The 24329-nt window shown below is 30.0% G+C and overlaps 1 protein-coding gene and 1 long non-coding RNA gene across 2 annotated transcripts in view; one reads left to right on the forward strand and one right to left on the reverse strand.

Moving 5' to 3' along the window:
* Positions 1–24329, reverse strand: part of LOC144858656 (uncharacterized) — a 158364-nt gene that overhangs the window by 12383 nt on the left and 121652 nt on the right. The gene's annotated exons all lie outside the window — the stretch shown is intronic.
* LOC144858632 (cell adhesion molecule 2-like) lies at positions 6184–12451 on the forward strand. The gene is made up of 2 exons (XM_078714721.1): positions 6184–6448; positions 10417–12451. The coding sequence occupies exon 2, from the start codon at positions 10640–10642 to the stop codon at positions 12059–12061; it is 1422 nt and encodes a 473-aa protein (XP_078570847.1). The 5' UTR covers positions 6184–6448; positions 10417–10639; the 3' UTR covers positions 12062–12451.

Here is a 24329-nt window from a genome sequence, read left to right on the forward strand (position 1 = left end):
TGAAAATTCTTGTTAAAGCTAGTTTGACCGGAGTATCCATCGGAAATTTGTATGTCCATTTGTATTTTTCTCTTCCTTATTAGATTTGACCATTTCTGTAGAGTTCTATTATTTCTATGTGTACGACCAAAAAATACAGTGATATCTGAAGAGGAACAGGAAAAAATGTAAAAAAATAAATAAAATGGATTATAAGAAATATGTAGATCTTAGAACCTTCCAACTTTCTTCTCAGATAATGTAAAAGTAATAGGGCCTACATTTTAAGCAGTTCTACTAAACACCACACAATGCTATACAGAATTGTAGCACACACACACACACACACCTATTCTATAAAGGCCAATTTATACAGACGAGCAGTAACAGTAAGCAGAAAACTGCGTAGATTTTCCCATGTAAAACTGTATCTATCCTGAGCGTAAACTGCTTGTTCACTCCGCGTTGTGTGTATGGTCATAAGAATAACAGATTCTATATTTGTATTATCGTTACCACTTGTCAGTGTAAATTGGCCTTTATATCTATGCGTTGTTGTATATATAATAATTATAATAATTATTATAATTATAATACTGGTTAGATTGTGTTAATAAACGTGGAGGAGGATTACTGATACTTGTTAGTGAAAAATATAAATCTACAAGACTTACACAATATGAAATTCCAGGCAGTGAGCTGTTGTAGATAGAACTAACGGCATCCCACAGGAAAGCGTGTATAATTGGCCTGTATTGCAGACTAACGAACTCAAATATTGAAAACCTTGAACTTCTTCATCAGTCTCTTGGCCGATTGTCGAAAACTATCACATCTAAATTGTGTTTGGTTGGTGATTTTAATCTCTCTGATTTTCAATGGAATGACAACGGAAGTCATACTAACAAAATAACTCTGCTAATGTATGCTTCTCTGATCAAATTGTTGACAATTTTAACCTAGTTCAGTGTTCTGTGTAATAGTAATTTTAAATTTAACTGCAATGTCTCAGTTGGGGACACGATTTTTGATTCTGATTCTCTGGTTAGATTTGATTTAGATTCCTGCTCCCAATGGTCAAGTTTAACTTTTCTAGAACCAATTGGTCTGAAATGTGCAATATTTTTAATCGTATACCATGGAATTTACTTGAATGTTATGATGATATTAATGAATGTCTTGATATTTTCTATAATCTTTTTTTTTCTACCATCAAGGATAATGTTCCTACTATCACTCCTAGAAAAAGACTGCCACCATGGTTCGAAAAGATCTTCGAAAAGCCTTAAAGGTCAAAGAAAGTAAACGTAAGCTGTTTAGGCAGTACCTAAAAAAAAGTTCTTAAATTTTGTGCCAAACCTCTTTCTGTTCCCTTATCTTACATTTTTCAACTCTCACTTAATTGTGGTTCTTTTCCCTCTGATTGGAAATGTAGCAACATCTGTTTTTCAAAGTGGGGCCTATTTCTTTACTTCCTACCCTTTCTAAAATCTTGTCTATTTTTATATCTCTTCTCATAACTCGCCTTTTCTTTCTTCTTTTCAACATGGCTTTGTGTCTGGTAGGTCGTGTCAGACCAATTTATCAACGATGCTGTCCGTTGCCTATGGAGCATTTTATGCAAAAAGTCACACAGATTATTCCAAAGCGTTTGATAGAGTATGCCACGACCTACTTTTTCCTGGATTGAGAGTTACCTAAATAATCGCTTCCAACGTGTTACTTATAATGGGTGCACTTCCCCTTAGCTGCCTTTTACATCCGGAGTCCCTCAAGGGTCAATCTTAGCTTAGGACCAATACTATTCACGATGTTTGTGAATGATGTTCCTGATATTTTCTCATTTTCGCATTGCCTCCTTTTTGCGGACGATATTAAGCTTTATCTCGTTGTCAACAACTTAGATGATTCGCATTTACTGCAGCGGGGCCTGGAAGAGTTGTACAAATGGTCTTCTACCTGGAAAATGTCCATTAATGCCCAAGAGGTGTCAGGTTCTTTCGTTGACTCTCAAAAAACATAATTACATGATAAATGGTGCAATGATTGAAAGGGTCAATTTGTTCAAAAGGATCTCGGAATACTTATTGACTCCAAGCTTAATTTTAACAAACATGTTGATTATATTGTTTCCAATGGCAATAGAATATTGGGTATGTTCTGAAGATATTGTAAAGATCTTGATAGTAAAACTAAGCTTCATCTTTATATTTCCCTTGTTAGACCTATTTTTGATTATTCCTCTACTATTTATAATTCTATATCCGTCTCTCAATCACACCGTATTGAGCAGGTTCAGTCCAAATTTATTTATTTTATTAATTATCACAATGCTGGTCGATCCTATTTCTCTGTCGCCACTTCATATTAGGAGAAGACATTTTGATATTTTTTGTCTGGATTATCTTTTTGACTGCCCTCTTCCCTCCTTATTTCTGTGTACAATCAACAGACCAAATTCACGAAACACTGACTCTGTTCCTTACAGTCGAGTTAATGCTACCAAAAATGGTTTCATTAATAGACTTTCCTTTCAATATGATATGATTTTATGCAAAGATAAAACTACTGGGATCCTCCCTTTTTTTAATTTACATTAATGATTTACCAAATTCTTCTGATTTTTTTGATTTTCGACTACATGCTGATGACACTAATTTCTTATACTCCTGGAAGCGTCCTTGATTTATTTGATATTAATGCTCAGCCCAAAAAAGTTACTGGATGATGTAATGCCACACTCTATTACTGATTACTTTCAAACTATTTAAACCTTGTACTAATTTAAGTCAAGATAGAATTTCATTTTATGGGGCCAAATTATGGAACTCTCTCTACCCTTTAACAAGAGATATCCCGCTTAGAAAAAATTTGTTGAAATTGTTAAAAGAAATTTATTTAACTAAATCTTATCACCTTTTGTCAATGATGTTTATGTTGTTTGTTTGTTGGCAATAAAAATCAGTTATTACAATCATGTTCTATAACAATATTTCCATGTTTAAAATTAAGGTAGGGTTTGTGCTATTTAACTGTTTTTATTGTTCTTGTTTTGATTTTCTGATTGTTAACTTTGTACATTTTGATGAGTAAGTTGTTATATATATTTTAATCTTATGTATTTATATTTGAGGCATCCTGTAATTGGCGATATCGGTTTTTCAGGTCACTATTATTGTTTTTGAAAGCAAGATTTGAATTTGTACATTACAAATGTTCAGAATTTAAATAAAACTGTTATTGTTTTTTTAAAATTAATTATATTCATAAATGATTCTCTCTTAATTAAAACAGCCTTTTATTTTGATGGAATTAGACAACCATTACTTTTCAAACAAAATATGCATACCCTATACAATAATGGAACAGACATAATTAAGGATAATTTTGTGTGCAATAAGCTCACTTCCTTCATAAAAAGCAAAGATAAATTTACCTCCAGATAAAATAGAACAATCCTACAAGATTTGTTTTACCTGAAGAATGTGGAAGCATCAGAATTCTATTAGTACTGCATCTATGAATTAACATTGAACTTTAATATCCACTTCTGGTTATATTTTTTCTGTTAATTATATCACTTTTATAATCTGCTATAGATTTTTTTTTGTTTTTTTTTTGGACTATATATTTGTTGTTATTCAATACGAACGTGAAATACAACAGGCCCGTAGCCAGGATTTTTATGGTGGGGTTCAAATTTCTTTCTTTTTCAGTAGGGTTAACCAACCAACCATTGTAATAACGTTAAAAAGATAATCGTAAATATAGTTTTTAAATGGGGGCTATGGTGATTATGAATTTTGCCACCAACCAAATTAGCAGGAGACTCCCCACCATGGTTGGGATTGAGATGAGCAAAATTTTAAATATGTCCCATCTAGATGCCAGGAAATTGCACTTTCATAAAACATTTTTTTGGAAGTGTGCAATGTTATTTTTGCCTCTCCAGGTAACAGAAGGAATATGGTGCCCGGTGCTCAGAAATCACACTATTTAAAAATCTTTTGGTCTTGATAAAAGTGAAGCCTACATCCACCTCAGACCCACCATAGTTGGGGCTGAGTTGAGAACAATTTTAGAAATATGGACATATAGATGCCCGGAAATGGCACTCTCATAGAACGTTTTTTGGGAGTGTGCAATGTTATGAAATGATTTTAGGAATATGGAAATCTAGGTGGCCAAAAATTACACTACTCTAAAAATGGTATAGGTGTGCCTACTGTTCCAAAAAAAAAAAATAAATTGTTTCAAGAAATGAACAGAAATGAATATCCTTGGTAGAATGAGGACTCGGCATCCCGATTACTTGGATTGGTTCCGTTTGTTAAAGGAACAATCATTTTTCATTTTGGTTCATTCATTTTTAGCTGTCAAAGAAACTACCTAAATTTTAGAAATATAATTATATTTACTTTAAGGTGCAAAAAAAGCAAATTTAGACAAAGACTACTTGATGCGCAAGAAAACTCGGCACTCTCTAGGGTTCTCAATTCTCCCCTCTACTTTATACTCCTCTGTATTTTCTTACATTTTATTTCGATCATACAAAAAATTTATATATTTTTTCAACTTGAGCACCTCCAGCTGTCGGTCTTGACCAATGTTGGGGCTAAGGCAAGATAATTTTTAGAATATTAACATTTTAGATCATCAAAGTTATTATATATATTGTATTAAATGTTTTAAACAGACCTAATTTTCATTTAGCAAAAACTTGCTGTGTTTTATATTAAGTTTCTATTATAAAATTAATTTATTTCTTTTGAATTTGTTTTTATTCTTTTTTTTTTTGGCCAAGCAGAGCTATAGTGTACAATTTGTGTACGTTACCGCTGTTTATCAGAAGGCCTATAAAACTATAAAGCCTAGTAGGTAGGCCTTGACCATCCACGAGAGGACATTCGACGCAAGCTACATTATTTTTCTATTTTTATCATAATTAACCATAAATGCTACATTTACGACAAGAAATGACCTGGTTTATTGCATTATTTTGACAAATCATCAAAAATTGCAGGGAAAGTGTCTTTAATATGGCTTGAATTTATTAATAAAACAAAACAATGATAGATATTCATTAAATTTATACAGTAAGTTCTAAACATTTACAATACAATACACAAATGGTATATAAATTACTTTGTATATTAAGGTGTGTGGAACATTACTTGTATCTAGGCAAGACAATTTACTTATGTTTGCCTCTCTCCACCAAGGTGTACAAATGGGTACCTGGTATGGTCAAGAGACAACTTTGTGCTGATTATTAGCTGTATTATGGGAGTATGTTTCCATACATGTTTTGAACCAGGGTAATAATATGTACAGTGCTTAGAGGTTTCACAATGTAAGCGCTTTATATATCCAGGATTTAATTCTTATTATTTACATTAAAGTTTTACATTGTAAATTTTCAGAAATAAAGTTATAAGAGTTAATTGTCAGCTGTACAAAAGTTTTAACCTATCAAACTATTCGATTGTTTCAATCCCAAGTAATTACATTTTTAATTATGTTAATTTTATGAATAATTTTTAAAACTACAGTTGGAATGGTATTTTAAAAATGAGAACATGCTTAGACCTAGCCTGTGCTAGGTTTAGTTTTGTAGGCCTAGCTGGTAAGCAGCGGTAACGTACAAATATCATACGCTACAGTAGCTAGGCCTTGCCTTGTTAATAAAAAGTTTGGGAAGACCAGGTATTTTCTCTGAGAAGTTACGGTTCTTGCATTGTTTTCTCATGATCACACTAAGAGTGCAACACGAGAAAAAAAAACAGCCCAATTAAATGATTAAAATTGACTTATTATTCACACTTTTAACCATTTAAAGACGAAAAGAATGATCACAACTGGCCCACAGTATTTATTTTTAAATAAAAGGCAGAATTTGTTACCTTAACTTAAATAACTTAAATAAATGTAGGGATGTCTTTAATAGTCTAAATAGACGACCAATATGTACTGGTTCATGATTATATTGTTTTAAAAGATGTTACCATATTAATGTTGTGTTTTAATAATAATAATAATAATAATAATAATAATAATAATAATAATAATAATAACAATAATAGTAATAATAATAATATTAATAACTATGAAAGAAAAATCATAACAATTCTTCTGTGTGAAGAATATTTTTAAATGGCGCCACCTACTGGCAGACCTACCATTGCTGATTAAGATTATAAAAAAACGAAGAGTATTGATGGTTTGAGAGAAAAGAACAAGAATATGAGAAATTTTAAAACAAGAGTATTGTAAAAGAGGGAAGATTATACTGCAAACAACAAGGAGATACCTCTTAATATCTTGGCTTGCGTGTAAAAAAGTGGAAAATCTGGAATTAGGCGATGTATATAATCCTTTGTTATAGCTGACTGATCAGCATGCATAATGAGGTTGCTGCAAATGTTGACAAGCTACTAGCAGCAGATACAGGCTGAACTATCTAATCCAGGTAAGATGTACATAATATCAAATATTACAATATTTATCATGTAGGGCATACCATGTCATTGTTGTCCGCAAAATTATAATTTAATTTAAAAAAGAATTAAATAGGTAAAGAAAATAATTTATAACAAAATGATAGTTGATAAAATTGCATTGAACTTCTAATGTATGTATAGTTTAATTTTCAATATAAATATCAAATTGGATGTATAAATTTATTTTTTAATTTACATAATCTGAACATGGAATAACTAGTGGTCTAATGATAGAATGTTTGCATATCAAGCAAAAGATTCCAGGTTCAAATCTCAGTTTGGACTGCTTTTTCTCATTCTCACATATATCCTCATCTTCACCATTTAAAAATTAACAAATTAACTTTAAAATTACAATATCGCTAAACACTTGTTACTATTACTATCAATATCACTATCATTATTATTATTATTGATAGTATTTTTTTAATGCAGTTTTAACATTTTTAAATGTTAAATGACCAAAAAATATATAAGCCTAAATAATTTTTAAAATGATTTTAAAATTGAGAAGTTCAGTCATGTGATGTTTGATCATCGTATGTACTGAGTGTCATAAACCAGTACAAATAATCTAAATGTTTACATGGACCACATTTGAGGTTTTTTCTCCCAAAATAATAATAAAAAAAACAACAGTTTAAATGTGTTGGTCTAATCAAAATGTGAAGATGTAATTATAACCACTGCAGTTAAAACATAAATAGTTATATGAGGTGCCATCATGCGATTTATTGGGTGTGTTTAATTATTATTTCGAGAATGCCATTTAACTTGTTAATTTAAATTTTCCTGTTTCTGCAGCCAAGAAAATGGTAATTTATTCATACTATTTAACCGGTCATTTTCGAAAGTAGAAACAGGCTTCAAGCTATAGGTGTTACACTTAAAACCGTTATCATGCTTTTCTGATATAATTATTAGAGATAACATTTATAATATTCCATGTATTTCAAACATTTATAATGATGCTAAAGTTGATCACTGGGGACTGTCAAAGAAAGAAATAAAGATAAACAGAAATAATTCTGAGAATTACATTAGTTAATATAACCTACAGATAAAAACCACCCGATTTTCAGTACTAGATTTCTCCAGTATTATAGGAATATTTTGTAATACAGTATTAGCATGTGTTTCACATCTATCTCCTATTTTCATAACCTAACCTTACATGATACAGCACCACATGCAAACATATGAGATGCTGTATTACAAAAATGTCCAATGATACGGGGCAAATAAAAACAAATTTTAAACCTAGGCAGGGCCTCAGCCAGGATCTGACAAGGGGAGTTCGGACACCATGTATTTGAGCCACAGACAAACGTAAACGTACATCTAGAAGCCAGTGCACTTCTGGTGTTAAGAAGGAAAATTCAATGCTTTATATAGCTCTTTATTTATTTACATCAATTTACTGAGGAAATTAAATATATTAATGTAAAGATATTATGGATTTTAATAATAAATTGATACGTATCGGCGTGTGACCTAAAAAAAATGTAAACTACACAGGCCTTTTAGGGAAATAAAAGTAATACCAAATAAGTTGAAACTTATTAGAATAATAATTTATAATTATTATAATTTATAATTATTAAATATTATTATAATAATAATTTTTTTAAACTGCTGCTGCTTTGAATCTGGAAACCAGAGAATAGAGAGGATCAATTAAATCATAGAGAATATAAATGATTCAATTAAGCAGCATGTAAGGAGTCATAGAGATGAGGATTGAAAGGTAGGAACGGTTTTGGATACATTATTAAATTGAAAATCTAAACATAACAATATCTATTTAAAGACACATTCCATTGTTGATGTTTTATAAAAATAATATAAAATTATGATAAAAAGAGAAAAACAATGCACTACCTATTAGCTCACATCGAATGTCCTCTCGTTGACGGTCTTAGGCCTAGCCTAGCTAGCCTTAGTTTTGTAAGCCTAGCTGGTAAATAGCGATAACGTACAAACATCGTACGCTAGCTATAGTCCTGGCCTGAAATTTTCTAGTTGTTGTATTAATTTTCCTTCCTTTTTTGTGGGCGAAGCCTAGTATTTTTGCTTTGTTTTACCTTAACGAACGAAAGTGGGAGCATCACAGAAGCAAAACCAAAATATCAATCCATACGCAGTGCATTTATAGCGGGCCGCATAAATTATCAATCAACTTATTTTTCACATTTTTATGTTTCTGCTTAAAGAAAATAAAATAAAAAAGCAAAAATAAAAAGGATATTATTGAAGAAGCTGTAAACAACAAAGTATGAACAAATTATTACAAATATTAATGTACAATCTTTACAAATAATTTATATTACTTTTCCATTTACAATACAATAACTATCAGAAAAAAATTGTGGAAACTGATAAATTAAACCTATAACCAGTGAAAAAGAAAAGGCTATCAGTGGTTATGAATATTCATGAACTACCAAGGTCACATGATTTTATAGCATATGGCGTATTATTATGTCTCCTATAGCAAAATGAGTAAGCTACGCTTTATTAATATTACCTTCTTGTTGATAGAAAAAAACAATTATTTGAAAATGCACAACAAAATAATTAAATTAAATTTAGCTGCAGTTTGCATATATTATTAGGTAAATTTATAATTTAAAAAATTGAACATTACATGGAAACATTATTTTTTTAATGAAATGATGATATGAAAACCCTCTATTAGGGCTGATCAATAAATAATTTCAACTTTTTTTATCAACATAAAATATATCAAGTAGAATTTAATAAAAATAAAAGATAACATAATATTTCAAACACTAAAACACAAAATCATCATGTATACAGTATATGAGTTAACATAAAAGCAGACCAAAAGTCTGATTATTGTAGTACACTCAATAAGACAAATATTTAAAGACACAGCAAAGAAAATTACTAAATATAATTAACATTTTATTAATCTAATAATATTCCAAATTTTAAAGAAAATTCATAAAGCATAAAATATATATCATTTACAGTTATATTTAAAGACAAAAATATTAGTTCAGAAGTTGGGATATTGTCTTTGGTCACAAATTTACAAGCTGCTTCAAGATAGTACTACTAGTTTGTTTAACTAAGAGAAATTTTAAAGACACTTTCCCTGCAATTTTTGACGTTTTGTAAAAAAAAGCATATTACTATAAAAAAAATTAAACAAGGTCATTTATTGTCTTAAATGTATTATTACAAAAAGAGAAAAACAATGCACTACCTAAGTAGCTTGAGTTGAGTGTCCTGTCATAGATGGTCTTAGGCCTAGCCTAGCTAGTCTTAATTTTGTAGGCCTTAGCTGGTAAACAGTGGTAACATACAAACAGCTAGATATGGGCCTAGCCTGGAATTGTCTCGTTTTTTGGCAAAATCCATTAATATATACAAATTGGGGAAAACTTTGTATTTTCACTGAAAAGTTACAGTTCTTCCATTTGTTTCTGTTTATGATCGATCAAAAGTGGATGCATCACAGAAGCAAAATGAAAATATCAATTTATAACGGGCCGCTTAAATTATTAGAATCGACTTATTTTTCACATTTTTACAAGACGAATAAAAATTATTGACCCATATATTATTTATTTTTACATAAAATGCAGTTTGTGACCTTAAATTAGATTAAAAAAATGTAGGGGAAAGTGTCTTGATGAGATTAAATACCAATAAAAATAAAATTCTAAAAATGATGGAAAATTGATAACGTATTTCCACAATATTTACATAACAAAGATTTGTAAAAATTGAAAATATTTTTATTTTTATCCATATATACTGTACACCAATAAATCATTATATCTAAATATGCAAATTTAATAAGTGTAATATGCCTATTAATAATCATATGAAACATAAATTTATTTTCTGATGGCCAGAATGCTATTACAATCTTCTACTAGTAAATTTCATTAACTTTACATTTTAGCTTGACATGCATGGATGACATGAACGAAGCAGTACAATCAAGGTTATTTGCAAGATCAACAGGAAAGTATAGTCAAATACACTGACGAAAATCCAAATTGCAATACTAAGCAAAGGGTGAGCTGTTTACCCTTAGAACGGCAATCAGAAACAATATTCGGTTAACTGCGAAAATAACCTGAAATACCGATGCAATCTGCAATAGCAGATCAACAGCTTTAAAAATGAAGGCTAAAAATGGTTTGTATATTGTCCAGTTAATCAGTGCAATTTATCCGCTTGCTTTTTTTATACTTACAAATAAGATTAGTAACTGCTTAGGATCTTCAATCGTAACACCACCAAGTTCAAAAACCGCTACTGAAGGTTTCCCTGTCGAACTAAGTTGCGTAGTGACTCAGGTGCCACTTGGCGTTAACGTCTCCTGGATGCAGGACAATCAGGAAATAACTAATCAAAATACAATATCTGAAGCATTTAAAGACCGTTTTGAAATTGATATATACCAACGAGATAGAGCTGTCACTTATACGTTAAGCATTAAGAAAGTGATACGTGATGACAATAGCTTTTCTTATTCATGTCAAATCAATGATCATCAAATAATAAAATCTGATCCTGTTAAAATTGAAGTTCGACAAGTTCCTGGTAAAGAATATCCAAGGTGTATTCAGCCAGTAGACACTATTAAAGAGGGTGACACTGTGGAACTTGAATGCCAATCTGAATATGTTAAACCACTACCAGATTTGGAATGGTTATATAATGGAAAAAGGATTTCTTGGGATAAATCAAATAATTCTGATTCCATTAGCATTAAGCATTCTTTTACAGTCACTAAGGATCAAGTTTATAATAACACTTTTTGTTGTGTTTTAAAAACAGTAGTAATCGGATCAGAGCGTACTTGTATGATTGGTCCTCTTCGAATCTTATATAAGCCTGAAGTTGAAATAATAGGTGAAGATGTAGTAGAAGTCAATAAAGAGCATGTATTTATTTGTAACAGTCCAACATATCCATCACCTATGCAGTATGTGTGGGAATTTGAGCCGCCATTAATGCCCTATCAATATAGGACAGAGAGCCAAGCCATGGTCTTAAGAGTATCCCGCCTAACAGGTAGAAATGATGGTACAACTATTACTTGTCGTGTGCAAAACACGGCAGGCTGGGGATCTAAAAACAAACAGATTAAAGTAATAGGTGATCCAAATACATTAACTCCAACCATTCCAAGCAACCGACCTATTCCTGAAAAACCAAAATCAGGTAAATCATCGTCGGATAACACATACAGTGATATGACCACTGCCATGATCTTATCCATTGCAGGATGTAGTTTACTTGTTTTATCGCTTCTTGCTGCTACTTTACTTTGCTACTTCTATATGTGTGTGAGAAAGCGTTATCTACATGGATCTGGTTACAAAATTGCCCAACCTGATGTGTATTCTGAGCCTCGAGATAACCTCCCTGCACCAGTTCATACAATGGAGCGTGTTCCTCCATGGATGCAAAGGACTGTGGGAATACAAGTTCGTGCTGATTTACCTTTAGAGATGGGGGAAATTTACACGGAAATTCCTAAAAGTATTGAGCAAAAAAAGGAAGAATATATAAAACCAGCAAGTAGATCTGTATAACATTAACTTGGACCATGTCTGGAGTTGTAGATTTAGAAATTTGATGACCAAAACCATCCATCAATGAATTACAATGAATTTTGGTAAGGTTACAGCATAGTATGAAAGAACAATGCACATACTTTGTGTTGAGAATTTCAGGAACATAGTCTAAACAAATGTCTTGTAATTCAGTGTGAATACTATCAATGATTTTATATGGATATTCATAAGAACAAAATATATTAGTCTTCTAATATATCACTGCCTTATCTACCGTTTTTGTATTGTACATTACAATAAAAAAAAAGTCACATAAAAGAAGTGCAACTCAACACAGATTTATTTCACAAACATGTTTCACACAGCACATTTTGTTTACACTTTTTTTTTCTGGTAAGCTATGTCTGGTTCAGTGCCATGTTGCAGCATCTGTCTTGAACAAATTACTTTTTTTGACTGTGAAAGTCAGGATACTTGAATGAGTGTCACCACATATTCAAAAACATATAAACAATTATTCTTTTGATCTGAATACTGAAATACTTTATATGTTCATCATCATAAAGTAACAACAGAAAATCCTTTTGAGGATTAGCAAATATTAGTACAATAACAAACAGTTACACTATGTTGATATAAATTTTATTGATCTTTCATTATTATTATTTATTTTTATATTTGTTTCATTTTCGGTTCATTACATAAAAGCCAGTTTATACTAGAAACACTAAACAACAATGATAGATAGATAAATACATTTTTTTTACATAAAACAAAAAAAATAAGAGAGTTTTCATTCTAGAACTATAGGATAACCATTTATGCTGGTTTTGATAAAAATAACATTTTTAATATTATTTTAAAATATAAAACTATAGATTAATTTGTCATTTTGAAGCATTATAGGTGAAAAAATATACTTTTACCGACATTTAATTTTTAAAAATCTGTGCAAATGCAATATGCACAAAAAGTTGATGTATGCTATCCTATGACCTGATGTATATATACCGAAAATTACACTCCATTGAGTGCGCCAGCAAACAACAAAATGATTGTAGTCTATTTTTCCCACCAGCAGTAAACACACACGACTAACCATAGATAACCTTTTTTTTTGCGTTCAATAATGCGAACGTCAGGGGAAGTCCCTGATGACGGTACTTCCGATACGGTTATCATAAACGCTATTATTGATAAGGCCCAAAATGTGTCCTCTGTAGTATCTGAAATGATCTATTTTACTAGTGTTTATTAGAGATCACCTCAGGCTCACACTGCTCCTGATCGGCCGCCGGAAATTTCTATTTAAATATTTGTTTTTGCCGTTATGTATACTAACATACACACAAATGTGTCACATGATTAAAATATTGAACCTCTAAAAAAGGGCACCTTTAAAATTTAGGTGGGTCCGGACCCTGTGGACAACCTCTTGGATCCGCCCTTGCAGATGAGTGATCACGGTAAAAAGCTTATTAGGAATAAATAAAATAATTGTGAAATTAGAGTGATCAGTGACATTTAACTTTTTGAGATAATTGTTTCGCAAAATAGCAATAAGTAATCATTTTATTCTAAATGATCATCTAAAAATATATATATTTCATCAAAGGCAGTAACTAGTTATCCTATAATTCTAGGATGAATGAAAACCTTTCAAATGTTTTAATAGTTTTATATAAGAAAATGTATTTATCATGGTTCATTATCATCCTAGTATGAACACCTAAACAACATTGTGATGATGGAAAGCTTAGTTTATAATTCAGTATTATCTTATTTATTTATCTAATTTCAATGTAAATTAAATTCAGATAATTTTTTTAATGTATTAAACAAACAAATAATATGGAATACTTAGGTCAATATAAGTTATATACATACCTTTGTTAACAGCATACAATAATTTTTTACTTAACTTTACATTTTTCCCTCGATCTAGACACTTATACATCTGTACATTTTTTAACATAATTTTTATTCTAATCAAAATATATATTTCAAAACTATAACTTTAGACCTACATTTATTAGCTTAATATGAACAGAATAAGTATATTGTTAATTTGAAACTTGCTGATTTTGCCCTGGTTGAACACAGTTTTATATTAATTTACTTAATTTATTTTACATACTACCTTAGAACAGTACTTGCTTCCTTACCATTGTAGTCATATTCTAAAAACATAAATTAGCATAATGTAATTCAGCCACAACAAATGGCTTCTCTATTTATGTTATTCATTAATTTAGTCTATTTGATTTGTAATTCCAAATTGGTTAATACAATAATAAAGATCTTATATCTCTAGGAAGAGTAATAATATTTTTATTTGCATCAATTTATTTTCTTTAAAAAAATGCATACTTTTAAATTTATTTGGAGTTTTGTATCGTATAAAGTTAACTATGTCCTAAATTATTTCACAAATGCAATATATATCATGTAATTTTGCACTAACAAACTTTATTTATACACCATATAAATATAGTTCTACATAAAAAAAAACATTCATATAATATTATCGTTAACACCAATAAACAAAAACAACCTTATTTGAATATTTTACTATTATTATTTATTTTATTATATATTTGTTATGGTCATTATGGTGTTTTCTCTGAGCCAATATTATTTAGATATTTTTCATTAAAATGACAAACCCTGCAACCTAAAATTTACTTGTAACATTTAAAATAGTGAATGTTATCATTACTCATATCAAAGCCCTCCAAGGTTGAAACCAGGATGAAAAAATAAAAATATTTAGAAGCGAGCAAAGTAATTAGCGTATCAGTGATGCATTTAAAATCAATATGGTTGAGCCATCAGAGAACCATATTGACCTTTGTCCTCAACACCTTGCTCATAATTTTAGCTTTATAAATCTACTTATGATAAACAGTGTGTAATAATAATAATAATAATGAGTAGCTATAACAAACAAAAATTTGGAAAAATGTATTATTGTTATTAAATTATTCACATTGAGATTTAAAAATTTGACAGTTATAGCTACATATCCATCCACATTTTGTATAAAATATTAAAATAACAGAATATGTAAATTATTTCTACTTCCCAAAAATAAATTTTAAATTCATAACATTCAACATATATTTTACAGATTATCCACAGAATCTTGCAGTTAAACAATTAAGGACTTTTTGTACTGTACATTGATTAGATGTGTCATATTTGACCAAAGCAAAAATCACATGATTCCTTGGCAAAGAGATGGTAAAAATAAAAAAAATATTTTATGGGAATGACCCTTATACCTTTTAAAAAATGGTAGATCAACTCATGTGATCCTAAAATATTAGCTGACAGACCGTGGAAAGAATAACATCATCTCCTAATAAACAGAGCATTTATAGAATGTATGTAGTGTAGTACTCTTGAAAATTTATACTTAAATAACTACAAATACAGGTGCACATATCAACCAATAATTCATCAAGTATTGATCAGAATCTTAGCACATGAGTGTGTATGCATGATTACTAATATAAGTCTCAAATATTAATAGCAAACTGACCCAGTGTTAAAATTCATCAAAAGCTTTTCATTGCTAGCTACAGGGAGAACAAAGGCTTTGTGAAAAAAGTGACAAAATAGAGCAAATGTTTCCGATTTGTGAGGCTAGGCTAAGCTAGGAGGTCATTTGACTTTTATCACACAGTTATGTGATAATTGAACAAAAACAATATATTGTGCGATATGATAATTAGGCATAATTCATGTCTGTATACATCGTTTGGACTGTATGTGAAAATGGGCAGCATTGTTTAGGTTATATTTCTAGTTTTTGTAATTATAGCATATACAGTAATCTCATTCAGAATACAGCATCACAAAAAGATAATTTCAAATTGAATTTGTAATTAATATATGCATTATTATTATTATTATTATTATTATTATAATTAATTATGTGGTTTACCATAAAATAAATATATAGGTATGGCAATTATCATAATTACAATATAAACACAATATTTATAATACTATTTCTTTCTTACTATTTTTATTAATATTTTTCATACAATCTTTATAATCTACTGTAACATACATACATCAAATATAATAATTTATAAAACATAATTTTTATTGATTAGATTATTTTAGTATTTAGGTCGTTAAATAAAAAGCAAACTTAATCATAAAAACCTTTGTTTATGACAAAACAATCAAAAGGAAAGTAGATGATAGAAATGTACCACTATCATATCATTTTGTTATTTCATAACATAAATTTTAATAATAATTTTTTAATAAAATAAATTAACATGAAAGATTTTTATTAAAAAAGCAATTTATTTCTTGTAAGTTACACATTAATGAATAAATTAAATGATTGAACCGGAACTCCACCCAAACATGCCATAGTAAAAGAATCTTAATATTTAAAAGACCACATGGTTCAAGGAAACAATTAATTATTATTACAGGTTTATGATTAAAACTACAGGGTCGATGAAATCCAAATAAGAGTCCTCTTGATGCCCACAAGCATTGTTTAAATATGTGAATAAGCATGTTGTACAAAAAGTCTCACATATTTGGCAAGAGGCTCATGGTTTTTTACCCTAGCTTTCACGACACACACAAAACTCAATCTTTATTTTATTAAACTAAAAAAACAAACCAGCGAGGCATGCAAGGTGCATCGAAAATGTGTGCGAGGCATCATTTTTATTATTTCTAAAAGTGCAATCATGCGAGGAATATAGTTTATAATTTCAAAAAAGTGTGAGGCATATCTTAACATGCTATACTACGTTATATAAATCAATTTATATTTTATAATATATCTAAATAGATATTAATAGGTTCCCCACATGGCTATTACAGGGTAACCCCGTTTTAGAAATGCTTAGTTTTAACATAGTATAAATAACATTCCTCCTAGTGGTTTGCTTTATATTTCAAATATGACAGCACAGTAAGTGTAATTCGAATAAACTGTAAATATGCTGACAGTCGATTGGACATGCATAGGGCTACAAGACATCTGTATTGTTGTATTGTAATTCCATTTCGTGTAATAAATCATTTTATTTATTTTCATGTAATGATTGTTTTTAATTACAAGTCATATCCTGTCAAATTATTTGTGTTCCCTTTTAAAAGTGCCCTAAATTGTTCACAAGTTGTGGATACAGTAGCTTTCATCTGTACGCCTTTTATCTCACCAACAGTCTTTTATAGCTATAGCCACATCAACATCGAATGACTCAGTGCTTGATTGGTATGAGGTCTTTGATCTTTTATCATACCGACACATGCTTTTTTCTCACACCGCATACTTCTTACGTGCAAGGTGTTGTAAAGTAATCTAATGCATAAACTCTTTTGTTAATTGCTAATCAAATTGCTTATTAAATTAGACTCACAAACTACTGATTTTGATTACTTCATTACTTATAATTTAAACCTTGATATAATTAATAAATAATTATTAAATAGAATTACAAAACACTAACTAACATATAATCAAGCAATGAAGTCATTGGGACCGGTCATCAAATAGAAAGTTTGTAAATGGAAAAGTTAACTGTATTTTTTTAATCAACTCATTGTGCTGCTCCCAGTTTTTCACATTCTCACTGGTTACAAAAAAGTGAATTTTAAAAAAAAAGGGTTTTTTTTCACACATGGTGCTAGTCTTAAAAAACAGTGCATGTAACACACTGAGATACAAGATATCTGATGGTAAATACCCTCACAAACCCATGCGGTCCTAGTATCAATTAGATAGGGTTGTCTAGGGGGTCCGGGGACAGAGCCAGCCGCATCACAGAGGCCTTGGGTCAGTGGGTGCAAAGATATGTCCCCGAAAAAATTGTACTTATACTTTGAATTAGACGAAATTTGTGTGATGGTTGGAGCTGAGGTAAGAACATTTTGAAAAATAGAGCTGCTTGTTCCTTGGAAATTATACATATACTGGCTAAATGTCTGGCTATATTGGGAAGGAAAATAGACCTCATTTTAGATACACCGAAATCGACTAGGGTAGTAAACATTGCTGTCGGACTATGTACGCTACAGAGTATCTGCATGTTTTCGCTGACAGCTTCCGGGAATTTCCCTTTTAAAATTCCATTGAAAGCGGGACACTTGGAATACTAAATCTATGCTACCGTTCTCATACAGTAGCTAGAAAGTAGTACTATCAATACATACAATTCTTCTTTATACCTCGCCTATTACGCAACATGGGCCTCCGGAAACCTCAGCAATAAACATTAATTTAAGGGTAGTTTTAGTCACTTTAAACCTGAAAATCCTTGATTTGAAACACTCAGTAGGGTATTGTTTTATTTTTGTGGGGAATATCATATTTGGCGCCACCACTGATATGGCCTTATGGAAGCGCAAAAAAAAAAAGAGTCAAACCTGATATGCCTATCAAAGAACCGCAGCAAAGATTACATAATAATATTTATTTGAACTTACACATTTATATTGGCGGCACTCAATGATAATTGGTGCGTTCGTGTAAACAAAACAAAATAATTAATACAATAACATACTTAAAATAAATCTATAAAATATACACACGCAAATGTGGAAATATTACCCAAAAGAAAGAAAGAAAGGGGAAAAAATATTAACAATACAATAAGATAAACAACAATGCTTACAAAACAATACAAACAATAACAAAAATCTATAATTATACTGTAAATAAATATATACTGTACACACATACTTAAGATGTGGGAAAATTAAAAGAACATTAATTACTAAAGTACAATAAAACTATAAATAAAAGTGTACATACAGACAGAATATATAAGAGCATTTACTCAGTAATACAGATTTAAATTATACTAGCAGGTACCCGTCAAATGGACGGGCGGCATCATAATGTAATTAGAAGCCTCTCTTAGTCAGACAGTATATCAGCCTAAAAGTTGGCCAAATCGTCACGTCACACCTGTCCGGAATCATCCCGCATTCAGTTATTGCTTATAGCAGCTTAGGAATAGTAATTTAGTAAGAAACATAAACCAAGCCTAGTGTTGTCACTGCATTTGGTGTTTGGAAAAATGGTAAAAGGGTGCTCAATCCTATGTTTGGCAGCAGGAATGAGAAACATGATCAAGAATACAGTTTTGTACTTACCGCCTGTTTCATTTGAAATGGCGCACGGCAGCACTTCTGCTATACTATTATAACTGCAGCTGCGCTGATCACATGTGCTGTTGTCACGTCTCGATATTGCTAATTACCTGAGTGACCCAATTGTGATGTAGGAAAATGGCCGAGAATTACGAAAGAAATTGATCTAAACAACACATTTTTTTGGACAAATTTACAATTCTAATAGAGAAAGGGGAATTAAAAGGTGCTCCAGCTCGAATGGCGCTAGTATCTGACTTGCGGCTTAGGAGGAGATAGAGGAACAAATTTTGGCTTAGTACTATTATATTATAGATAGATGGATTGAAAATGTATAATTCCCATCGTGTTTTCCAAGCCCTCTTAGTGTAAGTTTTACAAAATCTTCCTTGGATAGGAAATAGTTGATGACCCTAAAACATAACATAGGCCAGCAAAGATTTCATTTTTGCTAAACGGTTAAAATATGTAATTAATGAAATATCATGTAAAATTTTTATGGGGGCTTTTAAGGGTGTCAGGAAACCTAATATCACAAACGCTAAGACCCCCTAAGACATAAGATCACGTAACCTAAGACCCAAGACCTAAGATTACCAATAAATACCAATAGTTCTCTTTCGCACCTGCCTTGTATTTTAACTCTAAATTTGCTAACCAACTTTATCCTGAATACCACACCTTAGAATTAGATGAAAAAGAATCACTAAAATAACAATAAATTCTTTAAATAAATTGATGATTTTACTGACGTTTTTGTCATGCGAATTTTGCATACTATATGTTCAATATTTTGTTTCTATCAAACGCCAAAAGAGCATTAATAGGGGGCTAAAAAATATGTGGAATCCATCTATTTAACTCATTTTTTTTTGTTCAATTCAATATATTTTGTCACTATCAATACAAATAAAATGTTACTGTTGATACTTTACACGGTTTCGTTAACTTTAAGAATAAAATTGACAAATTCATCATATCACCTTAGGTAGTCCTTATGACTAGGCCTAGGGTAAGTAGCCTAGTGATGCTGATTTTTAGATCAATTAATATTCTTTGAAAATAGAAAAGTATCAGCAGTAATTATTTGTAAGAAAGGTATTACAATGATTTAAAATTAATCTCATCTTTATCTGTTATACACTCGTCAGAACCTGGTATTTTAATGCAATCAATTTCTTTTTCTTTTTGTTAAATACCCCCTTTGTTTGCAATGTCAACATATTTTTGTACATGCTCTTGTGATATACTTTCTTTAATTAATCTTTGAACATTATTGCGTTTTTCCTGGTAAGACCGCCAAAGAATATGACCAATATTATTGCCAGTGTTGTTAACATTATTTATGTTAGTACCGTCATATATGTCTTTAGAATCATTCAATTTATTATTATAGTTATTGTTAATATGTCCTACTTGTAAATCATTATTATTCAAGTTTTTAACCCAATGCCTGTGGAGACATGATGCCTCTTTATTAAAACATGGTTTTTGTTTTTGCTGTATGGTTCTAACTCATACCCTCCAATACCATCAGTGCCGGCTGCATGAATCACAATAGACTTCCATGTGCTCCACATTAAATCAACATTATTGAAATTATTTGTACTCCAATTTATAAATTTTTCTTGTAGAATTTCTTGGTAGGCAGTATAACCTTGATTATGTTTAATGTCCTATATTGGGTTTAATTTATGCTTATTTACATTTTGCTTATTCTTATTTAAAGAGACAACCATAAAACATTATGGTCACTTCCTAAACCAAATTATCTTTCTTCATCAATGAAGAGTGATTTAATGTGATTAACAGTAGATTTAGAGCAGAGAAAATAATTTATTTTACTCTGTTGGTTTGCTCTAGACCAAGCTATTTTTCCTTCATAGAAAATTGTGCAATTTATATTAGTTAAATTTGCATTATTTTGAAAAACCCCATTCGAGATAATAGTGTTGTCCCCATAAGGAATTATATTGCCAATTCTAGCATTAAAATCACCCATAAGTAAATATACATGGATTATCCTCATTGTTCTCTATTCTTATTATTTCCGATAGTAACTGATTATACAATTCATTTGTTAAGTTTGGATTGACGCCTTCTACTAAAATACAGCTACATATAGATGTTTCTCATTATTTATACTCATTTTAATCCATAACATTTCATAATTATCATCCATTGAGTTAAGATAGTTATTAAATTATTAACTGATTTTTTTCTGAGATAAAAATTCCAATCCACTGCTCCATTTTCTGTTCTATTTTTTACCAATGATATTTACTACTGGTTCATTCATTCTTTAAAAAGGTTTCTGAAACTCCAAGCATATCAATTTTGTTATCATATAGTAGTCTTTCAATATCATATTATAATTTAGGTCTTATCCTATTAACATTATTGAAAACAATATTCAGATTAAGTATAGAATTGCATTGACTTACCTTTTCCTTTACTTAATTCCTCACCTGTGACGATTAGTTTTATATTGATCATTGCTTGTTTTCTTTTTGTTACTTATATTTAATTCATGGATAATTTCAAAGTTAGGTGTTTCATTGTCAAGCATACTAAAGTGGTTTGATAGGTTCAGTTCTGTATTACTGGCAGTTTCCTAATTGTTATGGTTGTATCTACTGGATGCAAGAGACATATTTATAACTATGTGTTATTATACGATTGGCTAATAAAATTCTGGAGCTTGTGTAAAAAAGAATGCCATTTCGGAATGTGTTGCGATTACCAATGGTCTGGACACCCGATCGTCCTACAATCGACATGACCAGGCATAAAATCACACTTTAGCAATGTAGAAAATTTAATCGCAATTTTGATATTATAATAATTGATGTAATCATACAATATATTCCTGTTATATAGTAGGCTCGGTCCGATTTTCGTAGCAGTCCAGCTAGACTACATAATTTTTGTTGACTTCTTGTCTCGCACCATTGATGCCTCACATTTTTTGTTGATCGTAAAATGATGCCTCGCATACATTTTTGACATTCCTCGTATGTCTCGCATGTGCCTTAACTTTGTTATTACCCATCACTGATCCTAGGCCACAGCAAGAAAAGCAAGGAAACCTGTGGGAATATATTGAATCAGGGACGTTTTGGCCAGAGATGTCACAATTGCTAAATCCCAAGCCAGCAGAAAGCTCAAATTAGACATTATGAAGAAATAAAAAACCTAAAAAAATGTGTATTAAATGAAGAAAGAGTGAGACAAATTGAATCTTTACATTATTGCCCTTTCTCCATTATTTTGTTCATCTGTCAAATTATGGTCAAAACATGGCAACCACTAAGATGCAATATTTATACAAGTAGTAAATGAAGTGGACAACCCTGCATATGGAGTAATTAAAAATTAAGGGTGTAAAAGGAACTGCTAATGGGGTGCAAGATGATATGATCATGCAATATAATTTTCTGCAATTTCCTGAGAGCAAAAATTATCAATTCGTAGAATAGTAATTCTCATAAAAAATGACAGTTTAATAAAATATATTTTAATGAAAATGAGTTAAATCTTGATTATTCATGCAGGCTTAACAAGAATTTGAGTAATTCATATAAAATTTGATTTGATTGACATTTGAGCCAAAAATTTAATTTCTTTTCTTAGTACATTTATATTCAATTTGACTAAACATGGAAAACTAAGGATAAAAAGATAATTATACAGAACCGCACCCTAAAAAGTGTATTGCCTAAATATTAAAATTTGTTCACAAACAAATATATAATACTTCAGTCAAATGAGGTACTGGAAACGTTATATAAATAAAAAGTAAATGTACATAGGTCAAAGGTCAAATTGAAAATTTCTTCCTTCTTTGTATGATAATTAGGTAAAGTCAATCAACAGTGATGAGTAAAATAAAGACCAACAGCATCAAATAATAAAAACAGTATACAATAAGTATGTAAGTATACAAACTAATACTTTATTCTGATGCGATTGTTGTTTATAGAAATTTGATGTGATATTTTGAACATTGAAATCTACATCTACTGTAGATTTTGTTCAGTTTATTTATTTTGCTGTGCATGTACATTATTTTTGTTGTTCATATTACATTCATTAATAATAGCTTGGATGTTTATTATATTTTATTCTTCAAATATGTATTATAGTGTCAGTATACTAATATTATATTATAACTTAGAATCTTTCTTCAATTACAGTAACATCTAATAAATATATTCAAATCTATTCATTTGTGGTAATTATTACCTAATTAACAATATAATGATTTAATTTTCAGTTTCAGTTTTTAAAAAAAATGAACAATTATTATGGTAAAAAATCTAAATAATAGAACTAATATTGCTAGTGTAGGTTTTAACTTGAAAGATTTAGGTACTATAGAAATGTAATTTTTGTTAAATTTAATAATTTATAAAACCATTTACGCATCAAAGTTACATTTAATCAAGCCACATACACATAATAACAAGAGGACAAATAACAAAGGTTCTTCATATGTAAATCATAATGTTCATAAACAATACAATTGAAAAAAAAATGTATTGAGATGTATTCACAACATAACCACGGTCAATTTGTGTTGCCTTTGCCAATGGAGAATAAATCTGCTTTTTTATCCATTTGCTATGTACGTACATCAATTCATTCAATAAAAAGCAATTCTGTTGTGCTGACACAATACAAGATACATTATTATATGAAATAGCTACATTATGTATGCATTACAAATGATCTGTAACTTACTAAAACATCCTAGTATTTATTTGTCAATGTTTCACAAATATTTCATTATTTATTTTCATGAGAACATTCAAATTTAGATAAATTTATATAATATATGAAACAAGTTCAGGGGCCTTGAGTGTAAATGAATCCATGAAAAGTCATTATTTTTCATAATTTAGCCTAAATAAACAGTCATTTTATTTTATAATAATCATGTTCCGGACCAAAATCTATTACAAATGCATGGAATAGTAATATGGTCCACGCTTATCAACTATAAAATAATAGCCATTATATTGAAAAATATAGGATTTTATATTATTTTAGAATTGTAAATTTCATTTTTTTTTTAAATTTTAGTATCATTATTCATAAGTTAGGCTTTTTGTGTCAACATGATACATATGCCTGTTTAATCTATTTT

The sequence above is a fragment of the Antedon bifida genome, chromosome 2 (assembly GCF_963402885.1).
Source record: "Antedon bifida chromosome 2, ecAntBifi1.1, whole genome shotgun sequence".
NCBI classification, from domain to species: Eukaryota; Metazoa; Echinodermata; class Crinoidea; order Comatulida; family Antedonidae; genus Antedon; species Antedon bifida.